The following is a 24,485-nucleotide window of genomic DNA, read 5'->3' as shown; positions in this document are numbered from 1 at the left end:
AGAGGCACTTAGTGCTAACAATGAGGCTAATTAGCAGAATGCCAATTAGTACCAGGGGACCGCTAAACGTGGGAGGGGGGATTTCATGTATGGAAATGGCTTCTTCAGAGGAAGGGAGGACTGGGCTTGAAAGGATGGTAACAAGACAACAGCATTTCCTCTCTCCACATCATCTACCAGCATACCCCTCTTCCAGGAAGGCTTCCTAAACTCCTCACTCTACTCCCCTGTGGTCAATTCGAGACTGTGGAATGAGGCTTGGGGGAATGAAGGGCAAGAGTCAGGACCTGTACTAAACTTTTTCTACCTGCAAAATATTTCAGATATATAAAAAGATATGTTTTTACATAATAAAAGCTCATATACCCACCACTCAGATTAAGAAATAAGTCACTGATTCACTTGAAGTGCTCTCTGTATACCCGTCTGTTACCATTTTCCTCCACCCACCCTGGGAGATAACCCTTCTCAATCTGGTGTGCGCTATATACCCTCCTGTCCCCTTTATTTTCTCTCTTCCCCCCTCTGGAGCAGCACCATCCAAGAGAACTTTGTGTAGGGATGGAAATGATCGATTTCTACCTGCACGGTCCAATATGCTAGCCATTAGCAACAAGTGAACACTTGAATTCAAATGTGGCTAGTACAAATGATAAACTAAACCTTTAATTATAGTTTTAATTAATTTAAATATAAATAGCCAAATGTGGCCAGTGGCTGTTGTACTGGACAGTGAGGCTTCAGGACATAGGTGCCTAAGAGGCCCCATGAGGGTGGGGACTTGGTTGTACTCACTCCCATGAGTCTAGAACAGTGTCTGGCAAATTGCAGGTGCTCAGTAAATATTTACGGCAACAACTGAATCTTACAGCAAGCCAGTTATGTAAGTATCATTCCCATTTCCCAGTTGGGATCACTGAGGCCCAGAAGTGATATGACTTGACAAGGCACCTTGGCTATAAGTGATAACTCCAGCATTTGGGCCCTGTTCTTCCTGACCTTAAGTCTATGCCCTTAGCTGCTTCACAAGGGCCTTCCCTGAGCCTCTCCCTGTGCTGTCACTTGAGGAACAGAAGGCAGCTCCTCCAGGATCTTCTCTGTGCACCGCCCTCACCTGCAGCTGCAACATCAGCCCCCTGTTCTCCAGGTGTCCTAGTTTCCTTCTACCTGGGCAGTACTGTGTGAACTTCTCCTCCCAGCAGCTAGGTGATCGAGCTCCTAAAGCCACAGACAAGTACAAGGGAGATGGAGACAGCAGGAAGAAAGGAATGAGGTGGCAAGAAGATGAAGAAGCCTGGTGCTATGTGTAGGCGGCGGGGGGGGGGGGGGGGGGGGGGGGGCTGAGACAAGTACCCAGTTTGACTGAGGAAGAGGCATGGATGTTTTCTACTGGTTTATTTATGAAATGATTATTAAACCGATATAAAGTTAGTGTCTGTCAGCAGGTTGGTGGAGGGAGTCAGTGTGCACCCTCTACCCCTCCTCACTGTGGGGGCTGAAGCCAGGAGTGGCTTCATCCTTCCCCCCACCTTGCAGCAATGGGCTGGGAGAGGCCCTGGGGCAGAGGAAGGGAAGGATGGGAAGTCTTGCCCCAGGCTTCCTGGCAGGAGTTTTACTTCTCCGCTATAGCAGTGGTTTGAATTGGGCAGCAGGGAGGATGAACTTCTCTGGGACCTCCTCCTGTCTCACCAGCCCAGAGGTGGGAGTGTCCTCTTTGGCTGCTTCTCAAAAAAGGGTCCTCTGTCACTTCTCTCATCCCCTTCAGAGATGCTGCCTCCCACAGGTCTCAAAGGGTGCTGCCCTCAGTCCTCAAGGTCAGGGGGCAGGGAGCCAGACTTGGAGCCCAGTAGCTGGTGACCTCTTCTGGCTGGAGGTGCAGCTATGTCCATACTTCTAGGGGTATCATGCCCTCCTTGCTACCCAGCGGGGGCAACAAAGACTCATCCTCCAGGAACTTGAGGGGAAAGTGAACTAGATGGCCCTGGACCTGGGTGAGCTCAGACCGGGCCAAGGGAGGGCTGACCATGGCTAGGGGCTCCACGGCCACGTATTCCCGAAGTGCCCGCAGAGAACGTATGGCATTGGATGGCAGGCAGCGGAAGATCTGGTGGGGAGGAGGCATGGAAGCCAGTAAGGTTTGGGGAGACTTTACCAAGACCCCAAGCCCAGCTGAGCTGAACACCCCCATCCTGACACCATCTCCCCGCACACCGCCCCTGAGCCACTGAATCCTATGATATGACCCCAGACTCTCATGCCCCCTCTGAGGATGGTGGTGTGGTGTGGTTTCTCTCCATCCCACCCTGAACAGGATAATCCATGAAATGCCCTCCGGCCCACTCCCCTCGACACCCACCTGCTCATAGATATTAGCATTGCTCTCAGCTATATCTTGCCACAACTGAAAGAAGTCATCACAGACAGGGTCTCGGAGATCCAGATCTGGTCGGGCATCTGCCCCGAGAACCACGCTACAGGAGAAAGGGGTCCAAGAAGGGCCGATTAGCATCCTTAGAGAGCCTGAATACCAGGGAAGCAATGCTGTGCCCACCCAGGTCATTCAAAATGGATGCCGTGCTAAACAATAAAGTAGTGTCAACGAGTCCAGCAGAGCCTTCATTTGTCTCTACTTCCACAACTACTGTGATGCTTTAAAAAATATACCAAATTATTTTAAAAGTATTTTTTCTCATTTTCTGGGTGTCTCTACTTTGCCGGCACCTCAAACTTGAGTAGTCTGCCTATTGAGAAATCCAGTATTACGTCTAAGCAATTGTCCCACCTGCTTATTAGGCAGACCCCCCTACACCTCCCGCCACACTATCTGGCACCCAACCAGGCCTCTACCTGAAGCAGTGCTTCCGCAAACTCAAGGCAAACCTGCCCGCCTGATATTCCACGCCATCCATGAGGGATGGCTCCATCTCTGTGTCCTCAATCAGCACGGCCAGCTCACTGTCCCGCTTTCCCAGAAGGCTCCGGTCATTGATGTTCGCAGAGCCTGGGGTTGGTACAGAATACATTGTGTCTGCCTGAGCCCAGGGGACCCCTCCACCCCATCACCTCTACCAGAGCACGTGCCTGTGAGCAACACGCCTTCTTTGGCCTCCCTCCCCAACTGGGCCTCAATGGCAGTCACCTCCCCTCATCCCATCGCCCCTGACTGGGTCCTGCTCCACCTCTCCCACCCCGCTCTTGCTGCCAGGGACCCAGATCCAGCACTGACCAATGATGACTGTCCGGTCATCTGCAATGAGCATCTTGCTGTGGATATAGATGAGCTCTGAGACTGGGTGCTCACCCAGCTCTCCGTGTGTGCGGAGCCCACAGATAGACATATAGTCCTGCCATGCTGTACCCACTGGAAGTGTAAGAGATGGGGAGGGGGAGTGAGGTGAGAGGTGCCCCACAGTGCAGAGGGAGCCCTGTCCCATCCACCTCCTCACTTCAGAAGTCCTTTAGGGCCTGGTCTAAATACTTCTCCCTCCAGTGACAGACCACCTGTGGTCTCAGGGCAGTAGCCCCAGAAGCACCCAGGCATGAGAGACTCCTTCCCTTCACCTGGGTCTCCAGGTCCCTGATCTCCCTTCCCCAGGAGTCCAGGGCTTGAGCCCCCAGGCCCCAGAACTCACTGGCCGCTTTGAGGCGATGTAGGATTGAATATTCCCCTCGACACAGGGTCCTGAGGGAAAAGAATGGGTGAGAGAAACAAAGGTTGGAGGAGGGGACGGGGGATGTCAGGAGAGAGGTAGACCTCAAAAGTCTAGTGGGAAGGGGTCAGGATAAAACCAGGAAGGAGGAATGGGTGAATGGGGCCATGGAGACCCCATAGGTCACCTGTAAGTGAAGTGCAGAATGGCTTGGATGGAGTTACCACCCCCTGTGGAGATGTCGCCCTCAAAACCTGGGAGCAGGGGCAGAAGCACGTAGACTCGGAAGCACTGCCCCTGTCTGGGGAAGGGGTAGTCAGAGGTGTGATTTCTCCCCAAAGCCCCACCCCCCATGTGGGCTTAAATGACACCCACGATCTCCCACCTCCTGCTAGTCCACCTTACTTGTGGGCCTTCAGGATTCTGTCCACAATCTCATCGCCCACCTTGTTCAGAACCGTCCGTCCATCTGAGCAGCTAATGAAGAACTGATTCTGGGGCAGGGACCAAAGGGAGACATCAGCGCTTGGTCCCTGCCCCTGCCCTCAGCTCTCAGCTGCCATCCTCATCTGCAGTCCCGGTGCCCATCCCAGGCTTCTGCTCTCTCTAGGCCCAGCCACCCCAGCCCACAACACTGATCCCGCTGACATTCTAAGTCTCTCTCCTGGGACATCTCCTCCATTTCCTTCCCTCCTCCCCCAGTCAGACCTCAATGTAGAGGAAGTGCTGGCTCTCTCTGATGGCGTGCAGGTAGGCATTGAGGATGGAGTTCTCCGAAGTCCCTGCTGACCAGCGGTCCACTGACCGCAAGACCTGGGGGGACAGTAAATGCAATGTGGCTCCTGACCCCAGGAGGGCAGGAGTCTGGAGGGCTCTAAGGTCAGGGAGAGTAGACTAAAGGGAGAGAGCAGTGGAGGCAGGCTGAAGTTGGGGTCTCACCTGCACAGTGGTGCACTGCCCCCCTGGAAGTGTGAAGGGGAGCTGGTTTGCAGTGCTGCTGGACTTGGGCAGCAGGTAAGGGTACATGGGTGTCTTGTACTTGGCCTTGGTAGTCTGAGGTGGAGGACCAGCAGAGTCAGTGTGAGGTGGCAAGCTGCCACTGGCTCCCTCCCAACCTCGAGCACCAGCGCAGGAGGGAGTGAGCACCTTGGTGAAGTTCCAGCGCTGGATGAAGTGTCGGGCCAGGTCCCGGGCAGGTGGGCCATGGACAACCACCCCAACATCCCGCCACGGCATGCGGGGTGTGGTCTTTCTGTCAATGAAATCTGGGGGTCCCAGAAGAGTCAGAAGAGAGGTCAGGGATGGCCTCTTGGGGACATGTGAGGCAGGGAGGAGGAGCTAACCAGAGGGGAGACTGCATTATCCTTGACCCAGCTTGCCCCTTTCTCAGTCCCAGCTCTGACTTCTGCCCCGTGCTCCCAGCCCTCGGGGATCCTCACCCTCAAAAGGCCGGTCCAGCTGCACCCAGTCCTTAGTGTTAAGATTGCTGTAGTCCTTGCCCAGCCAGAAGAACTGGCTGTGAGGGTGGTCTGGGATGGCTGGAGAGTCTGAGCACGGGGTGGGAGGCTGTGAGGGGAACACACCCAAGCCGTGGGCAAGGAGAGGTCATGGGGCCATAGAGAGCCAGGGCCAAAGAGAAGATAGGAACACTGAAAGGGTGTGAGACAGAGAGACAGAGACACAGACAGTAAGAATGAAACAGTCTGATTTCCCAGCCCTTCCCTTCAGCTGCACTTCCTAAAGAAATTGGTGTGTCGGGGAAGCGTGGTTAGTGGAAATGGGAAAGGGACTGGGTCATTTTATCTTCAAAGTGGTTCCAGGAGGGCCAAGGACCACTGAGTGTGGGCAGCGCTTGGAATGACTGGAGGGGAAAGGGAGATCTGTGAAGGGCTATGGATTTCAGTTAGCTGAGTTTGGGGGAGTTCAGCAAGGCCTTGGGGGTTACCTCTGGGGCAGCTGATTCAGAGGAGTCTCCAAGGTCAGTCAGTCGGTAGTGCATGTCATCCCAACGGCCATAGGCAAGATCCAGCCCTCCCAAAAAGGCCACTACTTGGTCCACCACCAGGAGCTTCTCATGATGGGCCCACAGTGTCACATGGTCTGGGTGGCGCATCACCTGGAGCAGGCATGGAAGAGCTCATGAGGGTGGGATTTGGTGAGAGATAGACAAGAGGCGATGTTGGTAGGAAAATGGAAAGCTAGAAGGATAATATGTCTAAGGAAAGGGGGGATGAAGAGGACGGGGAAGTGTGGTGAGGAGGGCTGTAGTGTAGGAGGGGTCTCTGAGGCATGAGTTACCTTTATATTGGGGTGCAGCAGCATCAGTGCCCTCTTGCTATAGCCACTGTTGATGCTCAAGGCCAACTCCACTTCCTTAAACAGCAGTATGGACACACGGACACCCTCCTCCTGGTGGTGGGCAGGGTATCAGATCCTAATGCCCCTCTCAGAGCGGCCCATTTCCACCTTGCCAAACCCTTCCCCTTGCTCAGGATTCCTGGGTGTCCCTCCACCCAGCCTGGAGACTCTTGGTGCTCTGCCACTTACACCCTGCTTTGTGTTTTGTCACCTAGCAGTGGGTGAGCAATCCACTCACTCGCTCATCCATCCACATATCTACCCACCTACCTGTCATTATCTATCCATCCGTCTTCCCATTTACTCATCCCCTTACCTACGCCTATCATTCATCCAACTACCCACCCACCCTCCTATTGGTCCACCTTTCTAAACTCATATCCTTCCACATATCTCCCTCTCCATCGTCTACCCATCCTTTCACTTATCCACTCTCCATCATCCCCTTATCTTTCCTCCCATCCATCAACATTTATGGATGCCTCCAACATGGCAGGCACTGTGCCTTGGCCTGGAACTAGTGATATTAACCAATCCAGTGAGAAATAGACATTACACCCCCAGGTAACACAATAAAGTGCAATGGGTACTGAGAGGGAAGTCCATACCAGGTAGAAAAGGAGCATAAAGAAGGAGGTGTCTCCTTAGGGAAGAGGAGGAGGTGATACTTTGCTGGACACTGAGCCAGGATGGGCATGTTTCCTCCCCCTGAAGCCTCAGATTCCTATGTTCCTCCATGATTTGGTTTCTTCTAACTAACCTCTACCCACAGGCAACCCCCGCCACACCTCCCTTCCAGCCTGACCACTCTCCTCACCGCCTTCTTCTTGAGCATGATGTCTAATCTCCAGTCATCTGAATAGGCTGGACGCTTCAGGTAAATCTCAGGACTCAACCTGGGATTCGGGGGGTGAGGAGGGTAAGCTAAGCCCCAGACAACCAGCCACTCCTCCCTCTTGACTCCCACCTGTAACCCATAAGTTGATGTGCCATAGGCCCTTCCCACCCCTTCTTGCTTGGGCTTTCCCCCCACTTACCACCAGTCTGTGATGAAAATCTCCTCCTGAGCTCGCAGGATGGCATCTGCCACAGCAGCAAAGTAGCCTGCCCCATTCACAAACCTGGGGGGAGGCCAAGCCAAGGAGGTCAGGGAAGTCAGAAGTCAGAAAGCTCTGGAGAGTGAAGACCAGAGGATAGTCATGGGTCACAGGTGACAGCAGGGTCAAAGCTCAAGAGTGACCAGAGAAGTCAGATGGTATAAAATGTATCAAAGTGGGGTAAATTTGCTAGTATGAGCTAAATAAAATTAAAAATTAGAAAAGACAACAAACTAAGAAAAGGACTAAAGATTGGGAAGATTAATACATCACATATAAAGACTTCCAACACATCATATAAACCAACTGGAAAGTGAACAAAGAATAAGAACTTACAGTTCAAAGAGGAAATTAAAATGGTCAATCATAAGGAAAGAGGTTCAATTTCACTAGTAAACAAAAAATTGATATAAAATTAAATAACTTTAATTGACTAGATTGTCAAAAATTAAAATCATTGGTAACATTCAATGTTAGCATATTAGGAAGTGGGTATTCTCATAGACTATGGGTACATTGTCTATGACCCTTTCAGATGACAATTTGGCAGTATCAATCGGAATATTAAATGTACATACCCTTTAATACCATTAAATACACAAAGTAATTCCACTTCTAGGAATATGTCCTATTAAATGCTTAGGCAAAGATTATGTTCATTTCCGCATTGTTTATAAGAGTGAAAAATGGGCCCTGGCTGGTGTGTTCAGTGGGTTGAGTGCAGGCCTGTGAACTGCAAGATCGAGGGTTCGATTCCCAGTCAGGGCACATGCCTGGGTTGTGGGCCAGGGCTCCAGCTGGGGGCATGTGAGGCAGCCAATTAATGTTTCTCTCGCACATCGATGTTTTCCTCCCTCTCTTTCTTTCTCCCTTCCCCTCTCTCTGAAAATAAATAAATAAAATCTTAAAAAAAACAAGAGTGAAAAATGGGGAAAAAAAGTAAAAAAATGGGAACTAACTTAAATGCCTAATCTCTAATACATGTATTAAGTGAAAAAATATTCCACAGAAGAGAGCACAGGACCTCATTGACGTTAAAACAAAAAGTAACATATAGGCTGGAAAAAATCTGGGAGGATAAATTTCCAACTGTTGCCAGGGTTACTCCTGAGGTGAGAAAACGGATTGTTGGGAGGGACTACAGGGAAGAAGTAAGGGCTGGGGATAAAGGGAATAAAGGATTGTGCAATGAGTACGACTTTGTTTCCATGTTGTTTGACTTTTTAATAACCTTCTAGGATGATGGTTAAGAGCAGGGTCTTAACCCAGACTACCTGGGTTTGAATCCTGGTTCCACTGTTTACAAGGTGTGTGACCCTGGGCAAGTGACTTAACTTCTCCTTGCCTCCGTTTCCTCATCTGTAAAATGCGGATAACTATACCTGCCTTGTAGTGTTGTTGGGAAGATTCAATAAGTTAATACACATAAAACACTAAGAATAGTTCCTGGCACATGGTAAGTGCTCTTTAAGTACATATTAACTATTACTATTCCTATGTTAAAAACATCTCAACATCACCTTCCATGACTCCCCCTGCCTATCATAAAGGTCAACCTCCTCAGCTTCCTATGAGGGGACAGATCAGGCGCTGCTGACTCCCAGACTCTTCACTGGCCACTCCTCACTCTGCAACAACAGTCGGACCTGTGGTTCCCAAACACACCAGGCTATTTCTAGCTTCTCTGCATGGACGCGCCCTTTTCCATTTTCTTTATCTTGCCCTCTGGAAGCCCAGTCCTGACATTCCCACAACGGGGCAGATGCTGCTCCTCTGTGCTTGCACCTGTATCTACCAGCAGCATGGCGCGCTCCCATTGTTTCGTGACTGAATCATTTACTGGACTGTGTCTTATTCCTGCCACTGGATATGGCATAGAGTCATGCTTAGGAAATGCTTATTAAATGAAACAAACAAATTGGAGAGATTTGAGGAGATCATAGAGGACACAAAGTCTGGTCAGTGTGGTAAAAGGGGGTTCAAAAGATCACAGGAGGTCAGATTGTTCAGGAATCAGAGAAGATTATCAAGTTTGAGGGTGAGAAACATCAGAGAAGAATCAGAGAGAACAGTGTGGTGAAAGAGGCCAGGGGATCAGTGAGATTGGAGAAATCAAAGGGGAAGGTTATCGAGCTCAAAGGAGATAAAAGAGGATCAAGGACTCAGTAAACACCAAGGGGGTCGAGAAGGCCACAGACAAGCTCAGAAGGGACGTCAGTGTCTTACCACCGTGCCAAAGTCCCAGGCCGGGGCGGAGCATAGCTGTCATGCCGGTGCAGCTGCAGGAAATCTCTGCCTGGGCCCTGGGCCAGCTCAGTGATTTCCTGGCCCCACCACCTTGCCTGCCGGTAGCTGCTGCACTTGAGAATCAGCGACCTAGACAGGCATGATGAAATGAACCACAGGCCTCACATTTGGTACCTCTGGCCTGGCCCAGAAACCTCCCCACTTTAGCTATCACCTCCTCCCCACTTCCTCCCTTAGTCCCTACATCACGACTCCATAGGGACAGGGTATGTAACTGTCTTCTTCACAGCCAGGCTCTTCTCACCTAGTGTTGTGGCAGGCACTCAGGTTTGTTAAATGAATAAATGAATGAATGGAATGCATTTCTTTTCCATCAAGGGTCCCTCCCCCATGCTTCTACTCAGCCCCCTTTCTCTGGGCTCGGATTCTAAGAACAATCCCAAGCACCTGGCAAGAACAGCACCCCGGTTCCAAATCATGGCCAATTCAAAATCATGGCTAAATCATGGAAATGCCTTCCCTCCTTCCATGGGTTCTTCCACGAACCTCCCCTCAGGGCCTGGGGCTGGCAATTTATTTGCCAGGTGTCTGTCCACACAAGGGAGGTCTTACCTGTGGGAGGTGTCAATCCGGACGCCGTACCGTGTCTCTGTGCTTCTTTTCCCCACCTGCACCTCAAAGCCAGGGTCAAAGAGCTGAACAAAGGAGATGGCACCAGTCTCGGGGCACATGTACAGCAGGAAGGAGTCCTTTACCACCAGCCACCTGGAGCAGAAGGTCTCCATCTGTTCCTCCCTGCCCTTGGGATCTCCTTCCATCACCACTCAAGGCCCAGCTGCCCCACTCCAGGCCTCACCTCTTGGACCAGCGATAGCAAACTTGGTCTCGGCCACAGCAGGTAAGGCCAGGAACACGGTGGCCACCAGAGCGCTTCCGGATCACCCCTTCCCTGTGGGAAAAATCAGGAACAGATGCTGGATGGGGAATCCAGACCCCCTAGCCCACTCTTCACTGTACTCCCCCTTCTCCAGCAGGGAGAGATTCGGTAGTTTACAGGTAGCTAGGTGAGGAGTGTCAGACACTTACAGTCCTTTGGATCCAAGGTCTGGGATAAAGGACAGCTGACTGACTTCCAGGAACTCTGTCTGCAGAAGAAAACAAAGGCTCAGACAACAGACTCTGGCTTTCAGCCCCTCAGACCCGACCGACCCCAGTCCTCTGCTCCTTGGGGTCTGATTATCCTGCCCCATCTAAGAATACCTGGGCATCCAGCCCCTGAATCTCACCATGGCGCGGTAGTTGCGGTAGAAAGACATGGTCAGGAGACGGTTGAGGTAATTCTCCAAGTATTTCTGAAGTAGAAATAGGAGACAGAGACAGATAGGACCAGAACGATTTGCACACCAATGCCTTCCCAATAGGTGTCTGGTCGCACCTGTTTGCTGGATGCATGTCTGGTGGAGCCCTCAGGACCTGCTCGGGGTAGAGAGGGCATCTCTCTGTCCGCTGCCTCTCGGGCCGGAGAATAGGGAATGGCAAAGCTGTGGAAAGGACGGGTTGAGGGTCAAGAAAGAGCTGGGCAGCTCAGGGCCTGGATTCCTGAAGCACTGGAGATGGGGCCTTGGAGAAAGGGAGGAGACCTGGAGGCTGGAAGAAGGAAGGCCCCCTATGCTAAGAACAGAGACAAGAAATGGGGGAGGCTACCAAGGGCATTTTGGGCATCCAGCCTGGCTAGGATACTGGCACAGAACCATGGACAGAGAGAGCTAAGCAGGGAACGTTTCCTGGTAACCGGGATCAGAGGCAGGAGCCCAGTGGCCAGAGCTGTGGGAGGAAAGTACCTTGGGGAGGCAAGGTTGGGGTCCGGGGGTGAGACAGGCAGAAAGACCTGATGGGGGCTGGGGCAGTAACAACTCTTGCTACCAAAGGGTGAGCTGCACCTGCCCTTCACAGGAAGCAATCTGGTTCTCCCTCACCGAGCCAGAGGGAGCAAGCTCATCAAGACTTTGTGTCTCAGGAGGTCCCGATGTAGCTCCTGGAAATGACGAAACTTTTTCTTGGTTGTCCAGGTAAAGTCACCATGAGTCAAGCGGACGGAATACAGAGTGCAGGTTCCCACCTGGGGGTTTGAGGAACTGAATGGATGTTCCCTGGTTGGGTCACAGCCCCCAACTCTAGCCAGTCCTCCCTTAACGCCTGCCCCTTGGTGCCAGCCCAGCTACCTTGGATCCACTGGTATATCTTTCAGTGCCCACCACCTGGGCTGTCACAGGAACCCCAGGAGCAAACACCAACGGGTGCATTTTCAGAGGCTGAAGGTCATAGATGGCCAGGAAGGGGTGCATTCGGTCAGCTAGAAGGAAAGAAAGTGAAAGAGTGTAGACTCCAGGAGGTCTGGGACCCCTCCTCCTCCTCTCCCTGAGGGTCATCCTCCCCGCGTACCTGGGTCCTCTCCCTCTCTCAGAGTGTCCACCTCATCTGGCTCCATCTGTAACTGGCTGGAGTCCAGGTCGCCCCCAGAAAGGAAGAGGCTCTGTGGGTTAGCCGTCATCCTAGGAATATGGGAATGCCTCAGAGAAACGATCTGCCCTGCAGAACTCTGTCTGCTCTCTATCCCACCCCCACGCTTCTCCACTGCCCTCAGTTCCCCCTCTTACCCACCGACCTAGCTCCTGATAACTCCCAATTTCTCTCGGATTACGGCCCCAGCATCTGCAACGCCCCGCCAACCCGCCTCTAACCTCCATCCCCTACCTCGCTCCTTCATCCAGAACCCCTGAACCCCGCCTCTCGTCCCCTAATCAGGGGCACGCAGCCAGGAACACCCAGCCAGTCCGGATGTCTCTGAACTGGGGCAGAGCAGAAGCCCAGGAAAAGGGGCCCGGGATAGCAAGGGGCTGGGAACAACCGGGACTCAAACTAGGCCAGGCCTGCTGGGAAAGGTGGTCCATGCGGAAAAGAGGAAGTTACGCGCTCCCCGCCTGGGAGGAAAACCCCAAATCAGAGCTTGCAGCTGAGTCAGGAGGCCCCGCAGCCCTGGCTCCTTCCAGACCCCGCCCGACTTCCTGGGCCCGGGTCCTGCGCGGCGCCCCCTTCCTGGTCCCCTCACCCTAGCAGCCCGAGCCAGCTTCTGCGCTGGGTAGCCTGCAGAGGGATCGCAGCAGAGCTGGAGCTGGAGCCCACACCCCAGCGAACCGGGGCGGAGCAGCGCTGAAGTCCTGCCCTCGGGGGCGGGACGGCCCCCGCCTCCCCTCCGCGGGATTCTCGTCCGTTCTGGCCCGCCCCCGCCGCCCTCAGTCCCGCGGGCTCGGCCGCCAGGCGCGCCGCTCTTGCCCCAGGGGTCTCCTTCTCCGTGGTGGGTCTGCGCGATCGCGCAGCCAGCTCCGCGAGGTCCGGCGGGGGCCGTCAGCCAGTTTGTCTGTCGGTCCCGCGCCATCGGTCCAGTTGTGCCCTGCTGCCTCCCTGTGGGCGCTCGACGCTGCGCACTTTACCCCGCCTTGGCGCAGTCCCGGGCCCTTTCCGGCCCCTATCGAGACGCACCTCTGTGGCGGGGACCCGCGGGTGCTTCCTTCCAGAGCAGGCGGTGAACCACACTGGGCTTGCTGTGGCCAGCGTTTTTAGGTGGAAGGAATGGTGAAAGTTCGGAGGGATGGTGGCCATAAATTCATGAACGCACGCACGCTTACATTCTTTCATTCATTCACCATGCACTGCGCGCTTGCTCCGTGCCAGACCTGAAGAGAGCTGTACTGAACAAGACAGTCACGGAACCCGCTGTCCTGAAACTCAGTCTAGAGGGAAACGGGAACATTTTCAGGTTGTAAAGGGCAATATATTTCAAAAAAAAAAAAAAAAAAAAAAAGAAGTAAAGCATATTTCTTTCTCTCTTCTTTGGATGGATATTTGGGCTGTTTCTAGTTTTTGTCTATTGTGAATATGAAACTCTTCTAACATTCCTGTATAAGTCTTTGTGTGGTTATATGTTTTCATTTCTCTGGAGTAAATAGCTAGGATTGGAGTTGCTGGGTCATATAGTAACTGTGCTTTATCTTTGTAACAAACTGCCAAACTGTTCCAAAACAGTTATTTCATCTTTCATTTTCAGTTGCTCCGCGAACGGCCAACATTTGCTACTGTCATCTGATCTTTACAGCGCTAGCCATTCTAATAAGTAAAACCGTCCATCACTGTAGTTTTATTTGTATTTCACTGATTCTTGATGATGTTGAGTATGTTTCATGTGCTTATTTGGCCATTTATAGATCTTTTGTAAAGTGTTCAAATCTTTTTGCTAAGTTTTTAAAAACCATGTTATTTGTCTTATTGAATTGTAAGGGGTCTTTATATATATTTGGATACAAATCCTTTATCAGATATATGTATTGCAAATATTTTCTTCCAGAATGTGGTTTGTCGTTTTAAAATAATGGTGCTTTTTGAAGAGCAGAAGCTTTTGATTTTGATTAATTTATGGTATATAGGTTATATTACCCAGCAGTAAAAGTGAATAAAATATAAAATGGTGCAGTTACCTTGGAAAACAGTTCCTTAAAATGTAAAGCATAGAGTTATCATATGGCTCAGTAATTCCACTTCTAGGCGCATACCCAAGAGAATTGAAAACATGTCAATGCAAAGACTTGTGCAGGAATGTCCATAGTAGCATTATTCAATTAGCCAAAAAGTAGAAACACCCAAATGTCTATCGACTGATGAATAGATACACAAAATATAGTTTAAGCTCAACAATAGAATATTATTCAGCCATGAAAAAGAATGATGTACTGATACGCTGAAATGTGGATGAGCCTTGAAAACATGCTAAGTTAAAGAAGCCAGACACAAAGGACCACATTATCTGTGATTCCATTTACATGAGATGTCCAGAATAAGTAAATCCATAGAGACAGGAAGTAGATCAGTGGTTGCCAGTAGCAGAGGAGGACAAGGGAGGGACTGCTAATGGGTACAGACTTTCTTTTGAGGGTCTGAAAATGTTATGAATTGGTTGTGATGGTCGCACAGCTCTGTGAATACAGTAAAAACAGTTGAATTATATACTTTAAAATGGTGATTTTTTTATTTAATAAAGTTTTATTTTTCAAAATGTACAACTGGTGGGATGTGCTGTTCATGCATCTGCATCAGCAGCTGGGGCCTCCCCCCTTGGGGTTTCTGGTATAAATTACTTGAGCTCTGTGCTTTGAAACTGGTTGAATAAGCCGTTTACTAAGGAGCTCCTGAAGGGCTGCCATGGCCAAGGAACCATGGATCTTCAGTTTCTGAGATAACAGCTGGGCTTATAAGCTTATGTTAATAGTTGGGAAATTCCTTACAGAGTTTGCCATATGCTGCTTTGTTAAATAAGACTAGGTTATTGAGCTTGTCCCCAGCTTTGCCTTTGGACCACTTCTTTTTGGCCTTGTCCCCAGATTTGTTCACTGGGTCTTTGTCCTTCTTGGCTGACTTTCAGGTATCTTTCTTCTTCTTGTCCTCTTTAGCGCTATAGGGAAGCTCCAGAGCAGCTGCTGCCTCCACAGCCTTGTAAAGATGTTGGACAGAAGGTTAAAAGTGTGAATTTTATGATGTGATAATTATCTCTTTATAAAGCTGTTAGTACAAAAAAAACCTGTTAATATACACAACATGGGTGAATTTAAAAACCATTATACTGAAAGAAGCCAGACACAAAAGAGTAATACTATATGGTTCCATTTATATTAAGTTCTGAAACAGGGAAAATCAATCTAGAGTGCTGGAAATCCGATCGGTAGTTGCCTGTGGCAGGGGGTGGGGAAGAGATTGACTGTGAAGGGGCACGAATGGGGACTTGGTGATGGAAACGTCCTATATCTTGATTAGGGTGGTGATCACATGGATGTATACACTTGTCAAAACTCATAGAACTGTACACTAGGATGCATGCATTAAATTATATGTAAATTTTTACTGGCATGGCTTAGTGGACTGAGCGCTGGCCGGTGAACCAAAAGGTGATCAGTTCAATTCCCTGTCAGGGCACATGCCTGGGTTTCGGGCCAGGTCCCCAGTTGGGGATGAACCAGAGGCAACCACACATTGATGTTCCTCTCCCTGTCTTTCTCCCTCCTTTCCCCTCTCTCTGAAAATAAATAAAATCTTAAAAAACAACAACATTTCTGTCTAAGGCAGTGTAGTCGGCAGTGCTTCCCAACTTTCTCCCGCACATCAGTGCACCCTCAGGGAATGGTAGCGCACAGCTCTCCTAGAGGGCATCTACAGTCCTTGGTGAGGGTGCTCTGGACCTGAGGCTCCCAGCCCAGGCAGGCTCTGGCCACCTCCCCAGACCTGGCTGAGGGCACCAGTGCCTGGCTGGGACATGCTGGGGAAGCTCAGTGTGGTGGCAGAGTGGACTCTGGGGTCAGATTGTTGGGAATGCGTGTGAGTTCCTGCCCTGCTGATAACTGCCTGTGTGACTCTGGGCAAGTTACCTAATCTCTCAGGGCCTCTGATTCCTCATCTGTGAAATTAGGATAGTAATAGCACTTGCCTCAAAGGATCATTGCCATGATGAAATGAGATGAGATACCATGTACAAGTCCCTGGAATCTGCCTGGCACAAGGTAATTAATCAATTACAATTATCTTCATAGAAGGAGACAAGAGCTAGCCGGCAGGCCATTTAGTGAGAACATAATATTTCCCTGACTAGTAAAGTTTCTTCTTCTAAAAAAAATAAACTACTCCTCAAAATTTTACATCTTGGGAATTCTAAACTCTCCTTTGAAAATACGAATGAACCCCCAGCAGTGGTAGGCTGCCACCAAGTCCGGCGTTGCTGTAGCGAATTTTCACTGTACCTGTCTGTCCCAGCACCTCTGTGTCTGTCTCTGCCCTGCCAGCCATTCCATGAGGTTCGAGAGTGCCCCCAGCCCTGGCTGGTGTGGCTCAGTGGATTGAGCACCAGCCTGCGGACTGAAAAGAGTGCCCCCAAATTAAGAGGGCACAAAAGGATAGGTGTTTGAGAGTAGTATCCCTCCACCCTCTTCTCCCCCTTCCATCTCCTGGCGCCTATAATCACCAGGCGGTCTGAGGCTAAGTGGTAGTTTTGCCCACAGTGGGGGGGCTTGGAAACCACACCCCTTCTCCTGAGGCCCTCCTGGCCATTCCCAGCACCCTGGTCTCCTCCACTGTTGAGATGGGTCTCAAGAGGGCATGGTGTTTCCCATGGTGTCAGTGCCGGAGACAGCGAGTGACCGAAAGAAGAGCAGGTATGGGGGAGACTGAGGAAAAAGGGGGGCTGTCAGGCAAACGTAAACTGCACTGGGAGAAAGGTAAATTCTTACACCAGTGAAGGGAAAAGGATAGCCTGACTCCCTGGATGGGAGGTGGGTCTGTCACTTCCCCATAGAGCTGGCTAAATACTTCGCAGGGCCCAATACAAAATGAAGAAGTGGAACCCCATAGCAAAAAATGATTAAGAATTTCAAGATGATGCCCTGGCTGATGCTCTGGCTGGTGTGGCTCAGTGGATTGAGCACCGGCCTGTGACCCCGAAGGGTCACCAGTTCAATTCCCAGTCAGGGCACATGCCTGGGTTGCAGGCCAGGTCCCTGATGGGGGTGTGTAAGAGGCAACCGATGGATGTTTCTCTCCCTGTCTTTCTCCCTCCCTTCCCTCTCTCTGAAAGAAAATAAATAACATCTTTTTAAAAATCTTATTTAAAAAAAAGAATTTCAAGATGATGACAGCCGAGCAGTACACCCAGCATGGGGGCTCTTCTGAGTGTGGGGCCCTTTGCTACTGCACAGGTCGCAGGCCAGTGAAGCCAGCCCTGCTCTGTCACCATACCCCTTTTCTCTCCCTGCTGAGGCCACCAAGACTCTCCCATCACCTCCAGATGTCTTCCCGGGCCTCTTTCCTCCTCACCGGGGGTGGGAGTGTTAGGGAGAGGAAAGGCAGACCCAGACTCACAACTCTTCTTTTTCCAATCTCCCTTTTAGGTCTGGATCCAGCTGCCCCTCCAGATCCAGATCCCAGCCCAGTTATGGCCCCCATTATGACTGAGGGAGGGACTGAGGGAGGGGTACCCTCCCTAGGGTCTGGTGCTTACTTCAGCAGGAAAGCCCGACTCTCCTTCCGCCACCAGCTGCATGACATAGCATCAGCCAATGACTCCACCATTTAAACGGGACAACCAGGGGCTGAACTTCTGGGAAGCCTTGGCAACCTCCCTTCCCCCTACTTCTTAGTGATCCCAGACTCTGGTTCCCCCAAGTGCCTCATGATCTTCTCATTAAATATATTCAGAGTTGCCAAGTGCTGTTTGTACGTGCATGTGTGTTGGGGTGAGAGAGTAGATGGGGCCAAGGCACTAGGCTTGGTTACGGGGCTGAGGTGGGAAGTGCAGCATTCGGAGTGTGGACACACGCGTGGTGAATGTGATGCAGCTGATCTAATGCAGAGCCCAGTCGTGACTAGTGGAAAGTGCGCTGAAATCAAGCTTCAGAGTTGAGTGTGGTGGGAACAGTTTGGAGAGGCTGAGGGCTAAGCAGGACAGCAGATAGGGTTGTCACATTCATTCAATGCGTATCAGGTGTCCACTCTCTACCAGGCACTGAGGATACACCAGTGAACCAAGCAGAAAGAATTCTCTCTTCTCACTGACTTTACTTTCTAGTAGAGATAGACAATAAACAAATAAGTATAATACGAGAGTAATAGCTGCGGCTATGAAGAAAACTGAACAGGGTAATATGAGAGCCGGGTGGAGGGGGTGGTGTTTCTCAAATTTCAGGTGGTCAGGGCAGGCCTTTCTGATGAGGTGCCATTCAGAGCTGAGCTGAATGATGTCAGTGCCAGTTCACTGATGGAAACAAGCGTACAGTTCTGGTGCGGGGTGCTGATAGTGGGAGAGGCTGTGAACGTGAGCGCAAGAAGGTATATGGGAAATCTCTGTGCCTTCTGGGCAACTTGGTTGTGGACTTAATTGCTCTAAAAAATAATTTTTTTAATCAGGGAAGAGCAGCTCCAGGCAACAAACAAAATGAGCAAGTATTAAGTACAAAACTTCTTAGGTTCTAGGAAAAAAAGCCAGTGACTGGAGTGTCAAGATTGAGGGGAACTGCTGGGTCTTCTAGGCCCTGGTAAGGGGCTAAAATATTACTCTAGACAGAATGGGAAGACACCAAAGAATGTTAAGCAGAATGTTAAACATGATTTCACTTCCATGGAAAGATCACTTTGGTTGCTGTGTGTGGAAAGATTGTAGAAGATCATGTATAGAAGCAGTAAGGCCGTGTAGCAGAGGGAGTTGCCATCTTCCAGGCAAGAGATGATGGTGGCTAGCTCAAGAGAGTGCCGTGGAGGTGCTGAGAGGCAGGTGTATTCTAGGTGCATTTTTGAAGAGTTTTCAGGACTTACTGTTAGACTGAATGTGGAGCACAAGAGAAAGAGAGGACTCCAAGATGCCCTGAGATAGGGAGAACCAGGAGAACAGGTTTCGCAGGAAAATCTAAGCTCTCTATTGCCTATTTTAAGTTTGAGGTTTGTGTTTGGGGACCGAGATCCTTCTCTGCACTTCTTTACTTAATCAGGGCCCCACCCGCCGCCACCTCCAAAATCCTATTGGGCAAGGTTATATTCTAGAACAACAGTTTTCAAGTGTGACTTACACAGTTCCCTGATTCATATTGGGGAGAAAAGACTGAGGCAAGGCTAAGAATGTTGGTTACTGTCAATGAACACCACTGAGTTCTCTTAGGTCTCTGACTTGAGTGGGGACAGCCTTGGAGGGGCCAGAGTCCACTCTCCTCCTCCCATCCCAGAGGCTAAAGACTGAGTTATCATTACACCCTGCACAGGAATGGTGGCTCAGGAACTGGCCCACAGAACTCCCAGTGGCTGCCCTCTCCCACACAATGTCCATCTTAAACTCCAACTGTAAACAATGCCCATCTCTCTCCCAAAAGCCAAGGAAGTCACACTGCTGCTCCTAACAATGAGATGACAGAGATGAGTATGGACAGAGGGGGCCATGAGCCTGAGTCAGAAATCTGGAGTCCTTCTGGCCTTAGAGCCAGTAGCCACCCATAATGACAGAGAGGAGGCAGGCTAAGGGGAGGTGACCTCACTTTTAGTCAGAATTCTGAGTTCTACCTCCGGCTTGAACAAGGGTATGGAGAGGGTCATTTGTTGGTAGTTCCCATATCAAGCAGGCTCTGGTGTCACAAGGACCTAGATATATAGCAGAGGAAAGGCAATGTGGGGGATGGTGGCCTAAAGAAAGAGGTTTGAAAACCACCCTTGTAAAGGTTCCTCTTCAATGCCCTGTACAAAATTGGCCAGACTAGTTTGGGCTTGATGTTGAAAAAAGAACCCAAAGCACACAGGCTCTCTTTCACAAACTGTTTATTGAATTTTGCGTCAGTATGGGATGTTTCTTATTGTATCTCAGAATCCCAGGATTCAGGGAGGTGGTAAAGTGGCAATGGTGAATTTGGGAATCTGGTCTCCCAAAAGTACTTGCCGCTCTACCCCCGATTCTTCTATGGATGCCAGGCGGATCACCCCTCCACTGGAGCCATCCCTCTCCATGGCCAAAGCGAGAGCTGTGGATAAAAGACAGTTGTGGGTCAGAGTCAGATGCTGGGATCACTGCAAAGAATGATGAAAATGGCATGCCTTGGGTGTGGGAGTCGAGGCTCAGGCCCAGAAACCCAAGTTCTCACCATTAGCAGTGAATTGCAGACACTCCTCTTTGGCCATGCCTTCCCGGTAGGTAGCATCAACATAGCCATAAATATAGGAACTCCCGGAGCCTCCAATGGCAAAGGACTGTCTTACCATCATACCCCCCATCGGCACTGAGTACACCTGCCAGGTGGAGGGAGGACAAGGAGTCATCAATTGTACCCTCCCCACAACACATGTACATTCACCTCTCCATTGTGGGACTGATCTGGGAAAAGTTAACAGTGACGTGGAGGCTGGACAGAGAAAATGGATGGGGTGGGGAGAGAATCAAAGGCATGGCTCCAGTGCTCTGGCCGTGGGGAATATCTGACCTGCCCTCCTTCTTGGGGGTCCCAGCCCGCAATGATGATTCCTGCCATCAGGTCTTCCCGGTATCGGTAACACATCTCCTTGAAGAGGCTGGCTGCCGTGTGTACCAGCGGAGGCTCATTCAGCTCAATACTAGAGGATGAAGGGAGTAAAAGAGAAGGCAGTGTCAGGATCTGGGAGTCAGACCATTTGGCTCCTCAGGTCCCAACTCCCTTCAGATACTCGTTTCTCCCCAGCCCACAAGCACCTGTGGAAACCAAGCTGATAGGTAACAGCATCAGCTACAGCTTGGGTATCAGCTGCGGAGCCTGAGCGGCAGCAGAAAATACGATCATGAATAGGGGTCAGCTTGTCAGTCACTCGATTGGCGATGTAGGACCTGGCAGAACAGTAACAATGGCAGAATAGTGAGGGAAAGGATCCTTCTTGTCTCCCACCTCCACTCCATTACTATCTACTCTCTCAGGGCTCAGGAATATGAATTCCTCTATTTGCTATTAGTTCTCATCCAAACTGAAGCAGGCTGGAGAATTGAGTTTCACAAAAATTTCACCTAAGGGTGAGGGGAACAGAGAAGTCGTAGAGTCTGGCACAAATCTTTATCTCCAGAGAGGGAAGAAACCTCCCTGCCACAGCTGTCTGTCCAGAGTAGGGATGGGCTTGGCAGGCAGGGAAGGAAGAGAAAGACGGGAAGACCTTTCACAAGTGTGTCCTGAGCTCACCCGGTGGTCGTTCTGGAATCGGCCCCCAGAACCACGCCCCCGTCAAATTGCACGGCCATGATAGTGGTCTGGGAAAAAGGAGAAAGGGGTGAGTCTGGGCCTGTACACATTCTCCAACATACATAAATCTCAATGATCCCTCTATTCAGTCCCTAGGGTACGAAAGTCATGCACCACTGACCCATTGTCAAATCTCAGAAGGGCCTCAAAACCCCGCAAAATACTAGAATTCCAATCCTCAGACCCCCGAGTCCATCCCAGCCTCAAGCCTGCTATCCCACAAGATTCCAAAATTTCACGCTTCCGCCTATCTTCCACATCCAATCACGAAATTACCACGCGGCAGCCTCAGGGTACCTCTCCCATGCCTCCAGAACAGCACAGACCACCTTCCGCCCGCCCCCGCCCCAGTTATCCCAGCGCACTCAGGCCTATCCTTTCATCGCACTAAGACTTGTGCACATCTCCCGAACCCAGAGTCCTTCCTCACCCCTGTGGAAACTTCTCCGTTTTCCCAGTCGGGGGTAAGGGCCTCGGGCCCCCACGCTGGGGCTGGGCCCACTCCTCTAGCAGCTACTAAGGTGGCCGCCATCTTTCTCCTCCGGTACTGCCACAAAGCAACTGTCGTAAAGCGCTCTGTCACTCCCTTTAGTAGTGCTCCGAGGCCTTCAGGAGGCGAAGCTAGGCCAAGGTTGTAAAGAAGTTTCTTTTGCGACAGTGAGAGCTTGATGGCAGCATGGCAGGCAAATAAGCAAACGACAATACCCCCCAAATAGTCTGCAAGCACTGTTTCCTACTGGATTGTGCAGTACTGCTATATTTGATCCGAGTTGCAATTCAAAAAGTCTTCAAGACGGGTTTGAGCCTCTGACTTACGGTGTGCATACTGTTTTAATTTCTCTGAGGTGTATATCTAGGAGTATATACTGTCCCAGGAGTGGAATTGGTGGGTCATATAGTAACTGTTTAACATTTGAGGAACTGGCAACTGTTTTCCACAGCAGCTGTCCCATTTTACAACCCCACCAGCCATGCATGAGGATTCCAACTTCTCCGTATCCTCACTAATTGTTATTGTGTATTTTTTTCTTCATTAAAGATGTTATTTATTTATTTTTAGAGTGGGGGTAGAAAAACCGAGAGAAACATCTATGTGCGGGAGAAACATCTATCCGTTGCCACTCACTTGCTCCCAACTGGGAACCTGGCCCACAACCCAGGCATGTGCACTGACCAGGAATCCAACTGGCAACATTTCAGTTTAAGGAGGATGCCCAAATGAGCCACACTGGTCAGGGCATTATTGTGTATTTTTACTTTAGCCGTTCTGGAGGGTGTGAATTGGTATGTTGTCGGTTTGTTTATTTTGTTTGTTTGTTTTTGGCATTTCCCTAATGATTAGTGTTGTTGATCCTATTTTCATATGCTAATTGTCCCTATGTATATCTTGTATATCTTCCTTGGAGAAATGTCAATGGAAGTCCTTTGCCCATTTTAAAATTCGGTTATCTCTCCCTGGCAGGTGTGGCTCAGTTGACTGTGTGCCCACCTTCAAATCAAAAGGTTGCTGGTTCTATTCCCAGTCAGGGCATATGCCTGGGTTGCAGGCCTAGTCTCTGGTTGAGGGCATGCGAGAGGCAATCGATGTATCTCTCACACTTGATGTTTCTCTCCCTTTCTTTCCCTCTCTCTCAAAAGTAAATGAATAAAATTAAAAAAAAATAAAATTGGGTTATCTTCTGTTGAGTTTGTAAGAGTTGTTTTTTATATTGACTTTTTAATTTATTGACTTTTTTTAGAGAGAGAGAAGGGAGGGAGAGAAATCAATTTATTGTTTCACTTGTTTATGCATTCAGTAGTTGATTCTTTAAAAAATATTTTATTTATTTATTTTTAGAGAGAGGGGACAGGAGGGAGAAAGAGAGGGAGAGAAACATTGATGTGTGAGAGAAATATCTATTGGCTGCATCTTGCTCACCCCCAACGGGGGACCTGGCCCTGCATGTGCCCTGACTGGGAATCGAACTGGCAACCTTTTGGTCTGCAGGCCAGTGCTCAATCTACTGAGCCATACCAGCCAGCTAATTTTTAAAAAAATATTTTACTTAGTTATTTTTAGAGAGAAGGGAAGGGAGGGAGAAAGAGAAACATTGATGTGTGAGAGAAACATTGATCCGTTGCCTCTCACATACCCTCAATCAGGCACCTGGCCTGCAACCCAGGCATGTCCCCTGACTGGGAATCATACAAGCAACCTTTTGGTGTGCAGGACAAGGCCCAACACACTGAGTCACACCAGTCAGGGCTCATTAGTTGTTTCTTGTATGTGTCCTCACTGGGGATCAAGAGGATGCTCTAACCAACTGAGCTACCTGGCCAAGGCAAACATGTGTGTAATACTTTTTATATATGGTTTGCTAATATTTTGTTGAAGACGTTTTGCATCTGTATTCATACAATATATCAATATATTGGTCTGTAGTTTTTTTTAAAAAAGTATCTTTGGTATGAGGGTAATACTGGCCTTGGAGAATAAGTAGGGGAATGTTCCCTCCTCTTCTATTTTTATGAGAGTTTGTGAAGGATTGGCATTAATTTAAAGAACATTTAGTAGAGTTTATTGGTGAAAATCTCTGGTCCTGGGCTTTCCTTTGTGGGACTTTTTTTTTTTTTTAATTACTAACTCGACCTCTTTGTTATAGGTCTTGTCAGATTGTCTATTTATTCTTGAGTCAGTTTTAGTGTTTTATGTCTTTCTACAAATTTGTTCATTTCTTTTAGGTTATCTAATTTACTAGCGTACAGTTGTTTATAGTATTCCCTTATAATCCCTTTTATTTCTGTAAGAGTCACACTAATGTCCCCTTTCATTCTTGATTTCAATAATTTGTCTTCCATCTTTTTTCTTGGTCAGTCTAGCTAAAGGTTTGTCAATTTTGTGGTCTTTTCAAAGAGTGAAATTTTGTATTAGTTGATTGTCTATTTTCTGTTTCATTTATTTCCACTCTATTGTTTATTGTCTTCTTCCCTCTGTTTATCTTTAGGTTTGATTTGCTTTTCTTTTTCTAGTTTCTTATGGTGGAAGGTTAAGCTATTGATTTGAAATATCTTTTCAAAATTTTTATTTTCTTTAAAGATTGTATTTATTTATTTTCAGAGAGAGGGGAATGGAGGGAGAAAGAGGGAGAGAAACATCAATGTGCAGTTGCCTCTTGCATGCCCCCCAATGGGGACCCTGCAACCCAGGCATGTGCCCTGACTGGGATTCAAACTGGAGACCCTTTGGTTCATAGGCCAGCACTCAGTCCTCTGAACCACACCAGCCAGGGCTCTTTTCAAAAATTTTAATATAAGCATTTCCACTAAAA

The 24,485-nt window shown here is 49.4% G+C and overlaps 3 protein-coding genes across 5 annotated transcripts; 1 reads left to right on the top strand and 2 right to left on the bottom strand.

Annotated features, from left to right (window-relative positions):
- Window positions 1-1,386: 1,386 nt before the first annotated feature.
- PLD2 (phospholipase D2) lies at window positions 1,387-12,547 on the bottom strand. Of its 2 annotated transcripts, none has more exons than XM_024564774.4 (25): window positions 12,462-12,547; window positions 11,795-11,904; window positions 11,575-11,705; window positions 11,329-11,471; window positions 10,788-10,893; window positions 10,639-10,704; window positions 10,439-10,497; window positions 10,209-10,301; window positions 9,965-10,117; window positions 9,332-9,481; window positions 7,046-7,129; window positions 6,826-6,904; window positions 5,949-6,059; window positions 5,596-5,766; window positions 5,090-5,216; window positions 4,797-4,915; window positions 4,590-4,703; window positions 4,359-4,463; window positions 4,056-4,144; window positions 3,838-3,951; window positions 3,633-3,682; window positions 3,227-3,361; window positions 2,848-3,001; window positions 2,357-2,471; window positions 1,387-2,104 (listed from the first exon to the last, which is right to left on the bottom strand). In XM_024564774.4, the coding sequence occupies exons 2-25, from the start codon at window positions 11,901-11,903 to the stop codon at window positions 1,880-1,882; spliced, it is 2,802 nt and encodes a 933-aa protein (XP_024420542.1). In that variant the 5' UTR covers window position 11,904; window positions 12,462-12,547; the 3' UTR covers window positions 1,387-1,879. The 2 variants fall into 2 exon arrangements, with proteins under 2 accessions (XP_024420542.1, XP_045055202.1); XM_045199267.3 differs by lacking the exon at window positions 12,462-12,547 and adding an exon at window positions 12,107-12,415.
- Window positions 12,548-16,529: 3,982 nt separating this feature from the next.
- On the top strand, window positions 16,530-17,519 carry C9H17orf114 (chromosome 9 C17orf114 homolog). Its single transcript, XM_045198986.2, has 2 exons — window positions 16,530-16,602; window positions 17,335-17,519. The coding sequence occupies exons 1-2, from the start codon at window positions 16,530-16,532 to the stop codon at window positions 17,517-17,519; spliced, it is 258 nt and encodes an 85-aa protein (XP_045054921.2).
- Window positions 17,520-19,724: 2,205 nt separating this feature from the next.
- On the bottom strand, window positions 19,725-21,740 carry PSMB6 (proteasome 20S subunit beta 6). 2 transcript variants are annotated; one of them, XM_024564812.3, is made up of 6 exons: window positions 21,608-21,740; window positions 21,118-21,185; window positions 20,643-20,774; window positions 20,398-20,527; window positions 20,062-20,206; window positions 19,725-19,941 (listed from the first exon to the last, which is right to left on the bottom strand). In XM_024564812.3, the coding sequence occupies exons 1-6, from the start codon at window positions 21,707-21,709 to the stop codon at window positions 19,799-19,801; spliced, it is 720 nt and encodes a 239-aa protein (XP_024420580.2). In that variant the 5' UTR covers window positions 21,710-21,740; the 3' UTR covers window positions 19,725-19,798. The 2 variants fall into 2 exon arrangements, with proteins under 2 accessions (XP_024420580.2, XP_053767513.1); XM_053911538.1 differs by having other exon boundaries at window positions 19,725-19,961; window positions 21,608-21,734.
- Window positions 21,741-24,485: the final 2,745 nt, after the last annotated feature.

The sequence above is a fragment of the Desmodus rotundus genome, chromosome 9 (assembly GCF_022682495.2).
Source record: "Desmodus rotundus isolate HL8 chromosome 9, HLdesRot8A.1, whole genome shotgun sequence".
Lineage (NCBI taxonomy): Eukaryota > Metazoa > Chordata > Mammalia > Chiroptera > Phyllostomidae > Desmodus > Desmodus rotundus.
The sequence above is the reverse complement of the archived record's forward strand: the minus strand, read 5'-3'. Positions and strand labels throughout refer to the sequence as shown.